The 13,170-nt window shown below is 39.7% G+C and overlaps 1 protein-coding gene across 1 annotated transcript; it reads right to left on the reverse strand.

Annotated features, from left to right (window-relative positions):
• Positions 1-11,217: 11,217 nt before the first annotated feature.
• LOC101684609 (cytochrome b-c1 complex subunit 7-like) lies at positions 11,218-11,697 on the reverse strand. Its single transcript, XM_045078481.1, has one exon. The coding sequence runs from the start codon at positions 11,695-11,697 to the stop codon at positions 11,362-11,364; it is 336 nt and encodes a 111-aa protein (XP_044934416.1). The 3' UTR covers positions 11,218-11,361.
• Between the last annotated feature and the right edge of the window lie 1,473 nt (positions 11,698-13,170).

The raw sequence follows: 13,170 nt of genomic DNA on the forward strand, positions 1-13,170 counted from the left end.
ACCCTATTTCAGCAAATCTCTTTCAGAAGGTGGAATCTCCATGTTTGTCTAGGACGCTTCCCTCCTTTCTTACATATTCTGGATATGTTCTGCTTTCATGGGAGGAGCACTACTCCCCCACCCCACCCCACCCCAACCAAACCCATGACTCCTTGCAATTCTATATGTGCTTTAGGAAGTAATTTCTGTAAGTGTTTTGGTTGTAGATGAGACCCGTTACCCTTTCTGGATTTTATTTTATTTTATTTTATTTTTAAATATTTTATTTATTTATTTGTCAGAGAGAGAGCGAGCGAGAGCGAGCATAGGCAGACAGAGTGGAAGGCAGAGTCAGAGGGAGAAGCAGGCTCCCTGCGGAGCAAGGAGCCCGATGTGGGACTCAATCCCAGGACGCTGGGATCATGACCTGAGCCGAAGGCAGCTGCTTAACCAACTGAGCCACCCAGGCGTCCCCCTTTCTGGATTTTAATTGCTTAATGTACTTTTCAACATTTTAGTATTGGTTGACCCTAAAATATAGGAGGGAGAAATTAGGTGTCCCTCCATTTTTATTACATTCCATATTTCCTTTAGGTGTCTTTGTCTTGTATTTTAGTCTCTCTTTTGAAATATTTTCCTTCATTCATTTTTACCTTAAATGAGAAAAGTATTGCCTCTCAAGTGATGATGTAATCAAGCATTAAGTTTTACTGTAATTTAGAAGCACAATTCCACATTCAGTTATCTTTATCATGTACCTACTTACCAGGTTCTGTGTTTCCACCATGTTCATTCATTTTTACCTTAAATGAGAAAAGTATTGCCTCTCAAGTGATGATGTAATCAAGCATTAAGTTTTACTGTAATTTAGAAGCACAATTCCACATTCAGTTATCTTTATCATGTACCTACTTACCAGGTTCTGTGTTTCCACCATGTTAGAGTGTGGGCACCTTTCTTCAGCTGAGGCATTTCCTTGTGTGTCTGCCTATATATGTGAACTAAACTTAGAGGGGTGTGGTGAGAGGTATGGTTGAAGTGGGCCCTTCTGAAGAGGTAATGGTTCAGTTGGGTCTTAAAAGCTGAAGAAGATGTAACAACATGGAGCTGTGCTTTCCTTGCTCAGGAACAGCATGACTAGTGATCAGATAGATAATGTACTCTTCTGGAAGGTGTTGCCATAAATGAAGAGAAGTACTTACTCCCTTTTTAGCTAAAAACATAGTCATCTTACGTTTAACATGATGCAGGTCCTTCTGTTAGCTCATTTCTGTGAAATTTTAGGTTGTGAAACAAGTGTTGACACCCAGAGTTCAATGCAGGTATTTTGTCCAAACTGGAAGATGGAGTCATGGTTAGTAAGAGATGTGTTGTTAGGCCCATGACAGCTGAAGAACAAGGTGCCCTCTCTGTCAGTCTTATTTGAAGCATCCATGTTTCCAGCCTCTTCCTGCTGTGAGTCTGCCTAAAACAAGACTGTCCTTATGGCCAGATTCTCCTAGCATTCCCTTTAAACCCACTGCCCAGTTGTCAGAATGTTTCTGACATTTTATTACTCAAAAGATCAAGTAACTATGACTTATTGTTCTTTTAAACCAAGCTCCCTATTTTTTCCCTAGTCAACACTTCATTTATCTCATACCCTGTGTCATGTGGCTAGTCAGGGAGAGTTGCACCCCGTGCTCCCTACTTCTGGATAGAACAAGTTTCTTTGGCCATTGTTTTGGTAGATTACCTCACATGAGTTAGGATATGATCTTGTCCTCATTCTTCATCATCCTACCTTTCTAAGTGGAATTGAAATCAAGTGTGAATCAACTGGGATATGTTGCAATCATCTGGTAATAATGTGGGGAAAAAAGGTTTCCTACACAAATTAGAGAAAGATCAGCAGTTTTAAAGTACACTGAGGCATCTTGTATAAAGTGCAGCTTATGTTTTGCAGTATTCCTGGTCATGCAGTAGGTTCTGAAGAAAAAAGCACTATGTATAATCAGTTAAAAGAATGACAGATTCCTTGATGTGCCGATCAGTAGTAATACCTAATTTCGATTTCAAGTGTGCTATAATGGATTACCATATAGATGCAGCTGAGCACTGAGCATTGAAGAGAGCCATGTGTTTCTCAGAACAGTAATATTTATTCACACTGTGTAGCTTTCTTGAAAAAAATTTTTATTTTACTCTCCAGTGGAAGTACAAACAAGATGTCAATCACTTATGTGGCATTCCCAGTAGTGTAGCTTAGAATATCAGCTGCAGTGGAAATGCCATAATGTATTTGCCTCAGCAAGGGTAGGCTTCATGTGGGACTTTCTGAGGGACAGGCTTAACATTTGACACAGATGGTCATGTGGGGCTTTACTTTTCTTTATTTCAGAGAGTTTAATGCGTACACAGTGGTCCTTGCAATATTTGGTACAAAAAGAAGCATCAGCATGGGTGATGTAGCCTTTGAGTTGTTGTATAAGAGTCTGTCCATTTGGGAATGTTTTAATAGCTCAGACTTTGGGCAAGATGTTTCACAGCCAAACCATATTGAGTTTATTTTGAGTGTCTTTAAAGTCCATCCATTTTATAAACCTGAAAACTTTTATCCAGAAGTGGTGATGATGATAGGCCTGACCTCAGAACAAGTTGGAGACTACTAGTGGCTACTAACAGCATTCACGTGTCTAGATATATACAGGTCATCTTGCTGTGTTCTTTAGTTTTCTTTATATTAAAAAGATATTTTTCTCTGTTGCATATTAAGAAAATAAACCCAAGTCAAGGAGACGGAGAAGTATTTTGGAATGCTGAGAAACATGATTCAGTGCCACACTAGTTTCCTGATTAAAGTTAAGGTCTGAAGAATAGTTGGCATGGCAAGCATTCATCTAGTCCATATAAGATCTGTTCTGAATGTGTGGAGTGATTCTCTCAGCATCTTCTGTTCAATGTTTTAAAACCCAATGGCAGGATGGGATCAAAAGATGATCGCAGAATGCAGCTGGGGTGCCTGGTGCCCTTGGTGGAGAATGCATGAGAAAGTAGGATACTGAGTCACTGGTGTGCCGCTCACTCAGGAAGCGTGAACCCACAAGGCAAGAAAAGGACTGGAAGGACTCACCGGGCCTAGGGTTTTAAAAAGTGCCCACACGGGGCGCCTGGGAGCCTCATCCTGGGATCGAGCCCCGGTTCTTTCAGCAAAGCCTGCTGCCCACTCTCTTTTGCCTGCCTATCTTTAATGTCTGTATTGTTAAATAAATAACATGTTAAAAAAAAAACCAAAAAAACTTTATGTTAAGTGCCCACACAGAGGATTTTATGTAAATATTGTTACATAAATGACATGTTAAGAAAGACCAGGTCCACTTTATGTTAACACGAACAGAGGACCATAGCAAATATTAGGATACGTGTAATACTCAAAACAGTTGTCCGAGGAAAAAGCCTGCATAATTCTTCTCCTGAGTATTTATTTGAGCACATGCTGTGTGCCAGTGATTCTCTTGGTGCTGAGGATGCTTCAGAGAAAAGACAGAAGTGTTCTTTTTCTTATGGGGCTGACGCTCTGGTGGAGGGAATACCGCCTTTAAATGAGCAAAGGTGAAGATGACTTCAGCAACAGGCAAGGGCTGGGAAGACGACAGAACATGTGGTAGAGAGAGCATCAGAGCAGTGGTGAGGTGGCCCAGAAAAAGTAGAAAGCAGGCCCAGAAAGGCTCCTGTGAAGAGTGGTGCCTGCCATGGGAGGGATGGTGAGGCGGCACCATGGGCACAAGGCTGAGGATGGAAAAGCCTCAAGGCAGAGCAAGGAGTCTGTGCCATTTTAAGCCCCCGCATCTAACAGAAATTTACCTCTCATGACTTTTCTCAGGAGATTTTCACAGTTCATGTTCACGGTTCTCAAAGGAGAACAAATGAAGTAAGACAAGGATATGTTACTGACCAGGGGAAAGTTAAGACAAGAAAATGAAAACAAAACAAAACCTCAGGCTGGCCCAGATAGAGGAGGCAGTTGATGAGCTTCCAGGAAATATGCTTATTCAAGAGATCTGGGTATACATGTTTTTCCTTCATCTTTCACAATGTTAGGCTGTTAGCTTGGATAAACCTAGAACGGGGATTTGTTATGGTCAAATGTGTTATCAGTACCAAGAAGTATATTTTGATGAATTTTTGGATTTCTACATTTCTTAAAAAGGTGGTTGCAGAGAAAGTACAAAGAATCTTATGACCCGAGAGTAACTTGTCAAAACTTATTGCAGAGTGGGGGAAAAAAAGAAAAAAGTTCATTTTTTAAAGTTGCTTTTATTTGCCAAATACTCTTGTATATCATACATTCATTCCTTATTGTATCGTCCAATGTGTGGGGTCAAGGGCATGGAATTCCTAATTGCAATCCTAAACTTATTTTAGCTACAAATTTCAAGAAATTCTTGACAGCAATTTCATTTTGTCATTCCTTATCCTCCTGGTCATTCATCTTTCTTCTTGATAATGGTCCTTGTCCAGAGACTAATAATGATGATAATGGAAGAGAAAGTAGAAGGTGAAAAGTAGAAACCTGGGGAATCTGGCCTATGAGAAATTATTCCTTTAATACAAACTTAAGCAATGGCTAAGATTTAATTATGAGAAAATGATCATTCTAGTTTTTTTTTTTTTCTTTTGAGGAGGACTTAAACTTGGAACAGTGATGCTTTTAAGGCACTCGGGGAAGGAAAGTTGTTTGGGGCTAGTAAGACACTGTCGCATGTGCTACAGTGTCAAGTGTGCGTTTATGTTATTAGAAATAGCTTTTTTCTTTTCTTTTCTGAAACACACACACACACACAGAGTACTACTACGAAGTGTGTAGTTTATTTTGTCTGTGTATCTTAACAATTTTTTACATTTGTTTCATAGAAAATAAGGCAATTTCTACCTGCATAAATTTTCTTTCAGTGGTATTACCAGAGTATAGGTAAGAAAATTTAAAGATTTCTAAAATCATAGATTTTTTCCAGTTGACTTTTCAGTGATGTTTTATATAATTAGCACCATCAAGATTAGGTTACAACAAGGAATGGTAACAAGGGCATGCTGGTTAAATGTAAGATAAGTCACACCTGGGTTTTGGAGGAAAACAGAATATCTATCCTTGTGCCACAAGTGCTCCTTAAAAAGGATAGTTTATAGACCAACATCAACAGCTTCATAACTTGTTTGAAAATGCAGAATGTCAGGCCCCAGCCAGACCTACCAAATCAGTCTGCATTTTTAACAGGAGCTCCAGGGGATTCCTGTGCACCAAATTGTTTCAGAAATATTTGATCCGGAATATTTTTAAGTAACTTTTCTTTTTTTTTTTTCCCCTTACAAAAATATCTTGGTCTCCAAGACTTTCTCACTGATGCAGAGTTCCTTTGTTTGAAAGTTTGGGGTGTGGCAGCAGGAGGGAACTTGAAATAAAGCCACATTAGCACCACTGTCCTTTCTGTGCAGCCGTTGACACTTAACCATGTCTCCTCTCAATGTACTATTCATGGCACAACTCGTGTAATTTGTGCTATTGACTGTGACTCCTGCTTTCTGTTTAAAGAAACAGAAACTGTCTGGTTTGGTCTTTGCACCTTTGAAGACTGACAGTTCCCCCTGTTTTCCTCCTTGCCAGATGATCATATTGAGAAGAATGTAACCTCATAATGGGATCTTAACTCTCTAATTATTCATTCATTCAAATACCTATTGAGGAAGAAACAAAAATTCTGGGGCAGAAACAAAGAATATCTCACCATACTTGTATAAGCTGATTGCCAGGGTGGGGGATAAGTGAGAAAAAAAAATTACAGTATTGCCACTATGAAAAATGTACTAGTGGTAGCAATGAAGAAAGTTGAACAATTCTCTTCAGAGGACTTGACGAAGGCTTCAAGAGAGGTAATCTCTACCCGAGCCTTGATATAGAAGTGTGGAAAGGGTTTCCTAGATGGGAGATTGATCTGTGAAAGACCTGGGACCTGAAAGAACATGGCACGTTCAGTGGATATTTCAAAATTCAGAATCCCAAATTTCATTTAGTCCTACTTATGTGAAAAATACAACGGACCCTTCTATAAACAGAACCATTTGGTGAAGTATATATAATAAACACATCTACTGAACTGAATGAGTAAATCATTACTTGAAGGTAAATGCCTTAGTCTTTAAATCTTTCAAATAATCCTTTAAATTATAGCATTATTGATAGCATTTCTGTTAATTGATATTTGATGTTGTGTATTTAAGGTAAAAACTTAAAAATCAAACAGTAAGTAAATCTGAAGAGGAATCGTAGAAACTTCTAATGCTCCATGGTGTTTCAGGAATGGATAAAAATGAGAATAAGTGCATTCAGAATTGTGTATTTGTGCTAGATATAATCCGTCCATTCTGCTTATGTCCTGTCTATGAAAAACATCCTCGTTTGCTACAGAGAGTACTGTAAAATGTCTGCAGAGTAATAGGCCCCCCTCAGCTTGGATAACCTTACTGGGACTGGGTGTAGAAATTCATTTGCTATTTGTGCTGTGAGACTTGATGCATGTAGGAGGTAGTGTAGGGGATTACCTTAACTCTGGCTACTGTTACCACATGACTGGTTAAGAGTGCAGGTACAAGCAGCTTTTTTTACCCAGTTTAATAGTGTCTGACCGAGAGCAGTGACTCTTGGATGGGGACTGCAGAGTGCTAGTCTCCTGAGCCAGCCTAAGAGCAGGTGCTGTTTATCTAGTCTGGTGTGTAGAAGAAGCTAGTTTATCTTGTGCATAGAACAAGCTGGCTGGATAACAGGGTCAGAGTCATGTTTCAGGATGTTGACATTTGAGCATTTGCATATAAAATCATCCTTGTTTTGATGCTTTTATTCTTAGTACTTGAATCAGACTGGCTCCTTCCAGATGCATGTATCTTTGCCTGATTTTTCAATCTGGGTAGAAGTTGATGGTTAGACAAGTCAACATACCTTTTATGATGATCATCAGGTTAAGTGTCCTTTGGAATCAGAATTTTTCAGATTTTTAGAATGGTAGTGTGGAATTTGATGTTCAGCAAACATTAACCTGATGTGGATGTCTATATAATACACCCCAGGGGACTGGACAACACCCTATAACCAAGAGGAGTCTTATTTCTGTAGCCTAAGGGATGAATATTCAGCGCCAGTGGGATAACTGAAGCCAGAATAGTCTCAGGTTGGTTGGGTGTTACCACCACAGGAGTTTAGATACAGTCAGGTCCTGCCCACTAGGAAATTCCACACAAAATGCTTTAGTTATCATAGCGCATTGGATTTTTAAATTGCCAAAAAGAGATTGTGGATTAGCAATTCTATCCATTTTCTTGACCTCACGTTCTTCCATTCTTCCCAGTTTTTTTAGATTTGTTAAAATGACATCCATGTGTTGGAGAGGATGTGGAGAAAGGGGAACCCTCTTACACTGTTGGTGGGAAATGCAAGTTGGTTCAGCCTCTTTGGAGAACAGTGTGGAGATTCCTCAAGAATTAAAAATAGAACTTCCCTATGACCCTGTCATTGCACTCCTGGGTATTTACCCCAAAGATGCAGATGTAGTGAAAAGAAGGGCCATCTGTACCCCAATGTTTATAGCAGCAATGGCCATGGTCACCAAACTGTGGAAAGAACTAAGATGCCCTTCAACGGATGAATGGATAAGGAATATGTGGTCCATATACACTATGGAGTATTATGCCTCCATCAGAAAGGATGAATGCCCAACTTTTGTAGCAACATGGATGGGACTGGAAGAGATTATGCTGACAAGCAGAGAGAGTCAATTATCATATGGTTTCACTTATTTGTGGAGCATAACAAAAAGCATGGAGGACATGGGGAGTTAGAGAGAAGGAGGTTGGGGTAAATTGGAAGGGGATGTGAATCATGAGAGACTATGGACTCTGAAAAACAATCTGAGGGGTTTGAAGTGGAGGGGGGGGTGGGAGGTCGGGGTACCAGGTGGTGGGTATTATAGAGGGCATGGACTGCATGGAGCACTGGGTGTGGTGAAAAAATATGATACTGTTATGCTGAAAATAAATAAATGAAAAAAAAATAGAATTCTCATCTATTAAAAAATGGCATCTACATATCATCAGGGTCTTGACCAAGTTTTGCTATGGAAACTAAGAAACTATAAGGAAACAGCAGATTTCAAAGGGAAAGGAATGTGCCTTAAATATTACCATAGCTTCGGTATCTTCTTGACTTCCGTGAAACCTCTTGAGGCTAGGACAGGAAGCTTTTTGCTAGTCAGTTCCAGACATTCTAAGTATCTAATATTCCTTATTTTAGATCTTTTATATTCTAGCTATCTAATAGTTCTGATCTGATCTGAAGAACACTACTGTATAAATTTCTTGATTAAATGTCACTGTGGCTGATAGTGGCCAGGATGCTCTGGAATACTGGGTTAGAAACTGGGTTGACACACCACTGATTCGGTATGCTTCTTCCCCACACTACAAATAATGTTCCTAAGTATAGAAATCTAAAATAAAAGCAACTGCTATATCCTGCAAGACTTAAAAGTTTTCAGACCTTTTTTTTTTTTTTAAAAAAAAAAAAAGTTTTCAGACCTACTGGATAGCCAGGTTTTATACAGACACAGAAGAAGTTAATTTAAAACATCAAGTGGCAGTGTTTGAAGTCAGTTTCTTATCCTGCTGTCTTGTTTTGTCCAGAGCAAGGAGAGAGGTTCTGTTTCTCTCTAAACTCTTTTTAGAGGGAGAATATAGTCTATAAGTTTCTCTGTGCTTAAGGGTTTTAAGCCTGGTTGCTTGCTATATATAAGCCTCTGAATGTGGAAGCCTGTTGGGAGTTGTAGTGTTGTAACGTGAAATGAACACCCTTCATGATTCCAGGCATCTAGACATACAGCTTCAAGTGAGGTTTAGAGAATAAGACGAGGGAAGCGGCCAACAGAACACTCACCAGCCATGATGTCTGCAAACGTGCTACTCAGCTGTTCATAAATTCCCGTGACTAATTATGAATGGGGAGATTTTCTGAAAGTCAATTTTAGGCCAGTACATCCTGGGGGACAAGAATGGGCACTTGAAGTCTTACCTCTGTAATAATGAGAGCTGCCAGCATGTGAAGAGATGATAGGAGCGGCACATCAGTCAACCAAGGCTGTCTGGTGCAGGGGCAGGCTGTGGCCCCCTTCCATGTGCCCATGCCTCATCAGTGCAGATTCAAGTTCTCTGTGTTCTTTGTTTGAAGAGGGTTTACTGCTCGTGAGCCTCTAGGAAGCAGAGGTCCTGTCCCATTCAGGGAACAGTGCTGTGCCTGTAGTGCAATAAATGTTTGCTGGGGGTGAAAGGATTTATTTTGTACCGGAGATGTTTAATATCAAAAATCTTCTAAATAAATAGCCCTTGGTTTTAAACGGTTGGGCTCAAATGGAAAATACACATAGTACCTCATATGGGGTGTTTATAGGAGTCATTTTTAATCTAGTTTGCTCCACCAGGTTCTTAATTATAATATAAAAGCCAGTGGATAATTAAGCTGCAGATTTGTTTATGACTTTTTAAGAGCATCCCTTGCTTTATACCTTGGGCTGCCCATTGGCCTGACAGTGCTTGGGATGTGCACACAGATTCTGAGTAGGCTCTTCTCAAAGTTTCTACAGCTCACTGGGCTCTAACTACTCTTGGAACCCTGAGCCCGACAGCCCTTCTTGGGTCACCCATAGTGAGGACACAGCACAAGCCCGTGTTCCTGAGGGAGCAGGGTCTCCTGTGCACTTTAAAGTAAGGGTCCCTCAGAGAAGCATCACATCCAGGCCGAACTATAGGGTCCCTGCCTTGGTGTCCACCAGGTGGTAGCTGGGCCTAATGCCCCTTTGATCCACTAGGTGTCTTCCCAGGGTCATCTCTGGGGTGCTTTCAAAATCATTGCCTTGCATTTCTTACCCTCCTTCCCACTTTGTCCCTGACCTCTGGAAATCCTCTTACTGGGCTACGTAACAACCCTAGAGCCTCAGCCTCTTGGACCCACCTCCTTGGTTCTTTGAAACCTGGCTTTTCTCTCAGGCTTGTTTCCCCCAGGTTTGTGGGAGTGAGATCATGGTCTGTCTTTTCTCCAAGGCCCATTCCAGACCTCATCTACCACCCTCTCTGTGGAAACCTCTCCCCTGACTAACTCTTGTCTGTCCTCATTACTGCCATGCCTCCTGATCTGCTTACTTGTCTTATTTATTTTATTTTATTTTATTTTATTTTTTTAATGGCTTAGTTGTTTCTGAGTCCTTTCCATTCTTGCCAAGTTACCCATCAGTAACTTGACCCTTCATCCTCCATGGTTTCCTGACTTCATCTTTTGCACCCTTGTCACCATACAGACTTTTATCTGAACACAACCTCTGTCCTCCTGATCTTTCACTTAGTCACTTCCAGACCACCTGCTCTGTGTTTTCCTTTTTAAAAAAGGAAGCTCCTTTTGGGGAGTATAACTGACATACAATAATTGTTATATGTAGATAATGTTCACTGTGAGAAGTTTTGACATAGGTGTCTACCTGTGAAATCATTATGACAATCAAGGTAGTGAACATAACCATCATTCCCAATGGTTTTCTTATGCCCTTTTCCCACCCCCTGCCTAGTCCCTAGGTCACCACCGATCTGCTTTTTGTCATTTAGATTAGTTTGATTTTCTGGAATCTTACAGAAATAGAAGAGTATACACTGCATGATTCTTTGTTTGGCTTCTTCCACGCTATTTAATTATTTTGAGATTCTTCTGTGTTGGCGCACCTATTAATAGTTCATTTCTGAGTAGTATAGCATTCCATTGTATAGGTACACCATAGTTTTGTCTATCCAGTCAGTTGTTGATGGGCATTTGGGTTGCTTCTAGTGTTTGGCTATAAACAAAGCTACTGTAAACATTTGTGTACAAGTCTTCATATGTGAAGGTGCTTTCCTGTCTCTTGAGAATGGGATGGCTGAATCGTGTAAAGTTCTATGTTTAATGGCCAGACTGCTTCCCGTAAGGGTTGACATTCTCACCAGCAGTATGACAGTTGTAGTTACTTTACATTCTCTCTAACACTTAGTATGATCAGTCCTTTCATTTCAGTAGTAGTGATATCTTACTGTGGTTTTAATTTGCATTTCACTCACGACTAATGATCTTGAACATCTTTCATGCGCTATTTGCCATCCGTACATCTTTGGCAGTCTGTATGTTTGAATTGATTGACCATATTTTTTTTTTTTAGTAATCATAATAGATATTTATTTAAAGCAATACATTTGCAGCTCAGATAGTTCTAAATTGTACATTTCAGCTTTATTCAACTTCTTAAAAATACGTGAGGGCAGATGCAATGACAGTTTTCAACTCCATGATTACTTCTTTGCCCATTCTTCTCTCTCTTTCCTTTCCTGAATAACTTCTTTCAGATACGGTTCAAGGTAGAATTTATCCTCCTTGTATTTCGTCCATTGCTCTTTAGGCAAGATCTGATGCCTCATGGTCAGGTCCAGTGCCCTCTTAATGCGAAACATCCTGTCATTATAAAGGTTCTCAGGTAGCCTTCTTATGGCTTCTTTCACATCATCATTCTCATGTATTGTATCATCTCGTATTAACCCCAGTTTATTGAACCCTGCAGCATTGTAGTACCATTTTCGAATACCTTCCAGCCACTGGCTTGATGCTGCAATGGCAGGCCTGCTTGCCATTTTGACCCGAGACCTCTGATTGACCATATTTTTAATTCAGTTGTTTGTTTCCTTAATATTGAATTTTCAAAGTTCTTTGTATATTCCAGATTTAAATGCTTTATCAGTCATGTGACTTGGAAATATTTTCTCCCCATCTCTGACTTGTCTTTTTCCCTTCTGTTCTTCAAAAAGGAAAAATTTTTAGTTTTTATAGAGCCTAGTGTATAATTTTTTTTATTATGGATTGTGCTTTTGGTGTCCTGTCTAAAGAATCTTTGCTTAAGCCAAAATCACAAAGATTTTCTGTCTTCCTTCTAAAAATTCTATAGTGCATATGCTTCACATTTAGGTCATTGATTCCTTCTGAGATTAATTTAAAATTCCTCCAGTGTACTGTTGCTCCTGAGTGCTTAACATAGATACTGCATCCTCCCAGAAAGTTCTGTGCTCCTGATTGACTGGCAACTTTCAGCACACCTTGCAAGCCATGCACCCCAAAGTCTGTTTCTCTGTGTTCTTGTACCTTTCCTGGTAGTATACTACCTTTGCTTACTAATTGGTTTGAGACATGATACAGAGAGAGTTTCTTAAAATGGAAAGCCAGGTAAGAATCCATTTTATAATGTTAAAGTTAGATTAGAACTGTATTTGTGAACTAGTGGCCTTGAAAATATATCTAAAAGATTGTTACTTTGTCAAGAGAAATTGTCAAGCATTGCAGTTCTCACAATTGAAAATGAGATAAGCAAAGAAGATTTTGAAAATGCTGAATTTGTTCCATTAAAGCAGAAAAATAAAATTATAATGCATTCTGTGTTTTAAGCAAAAATATTTAAGCTAATAGTGAGTTTTAAAACTTTGATTGTTTGATATTGAGATGCTCTTTTTTCAAAGCTTAAATTTTCTTGAAAAAAATTAACCTTTAAAAATCCATAAAAACATATTTATAGTGGTACACATTTTTCCTTTTACCTTAGGCTCCAATAAGGCTCAGCTGAACACTGGTAATTATTTAAAACTTTAATAATGTTCACCATGGATTTATTTAGCATTAATTTTGCCTTTGAGAAGCCTATCATATTAAAATATTACTTATTTTAATTACTGAGATTTTGGTGCCCTCTTAAATCTTATGCAGACTGCTCACTCTACTTGCCCTAGACCCAGCTCTCCTGCCCCTGTCCTCTAGGGGCTGTTCAAGAAAGTGCTGCCCCACCAGTCCCTGGGCTCTGACTGGTCCAGGAGGAACAAGCCTGGCAATGAGCAACTGACATCCACAGTCCAGGCCACATTTGCCCACTTTAATGATATGGCCAACTGTGTCATACCACCTGCTTTGGCAAACCAAGCATGACGCCTGGGACAAGGCTGTGGTGGTGGAGCACTGAATCAAGGTAGCCAAGTTTTGCTATGAGAGGCCCAGCTGAGTTGCTCTCTTGAGCCTCCAGAATAGCTCTTCTCTCTCTATCATTTCTTAGGGTTGAAATCCCT

Source organism: Mustela putorius, unplaced genomic scaffold (assembly GCF_011764305.1).
Source record: "Mustela putorius furo isolate JIRA1106 unplaced genomic scaffold, ASM1176430v1.1 tig00000253_pilon_pilon_pilon, whole genome shotgun sequence".
Lineage (NCBI taxonomy): Eukaryota > Metazoa > Chordata > Mammalia > Carnivora > Mustelidae > Mustela > Mustela putorius.

What these genes read in the sequence shown, in the direction of transcription:
- LOC101684609 (XM_045078481.1), bottom strand. Translation starts at nt 11,697, where the DNA reads ATGGCAAGCAGGCCTGCCATTGCAGCATCAAGCCAGTGGCTGGAAGGT.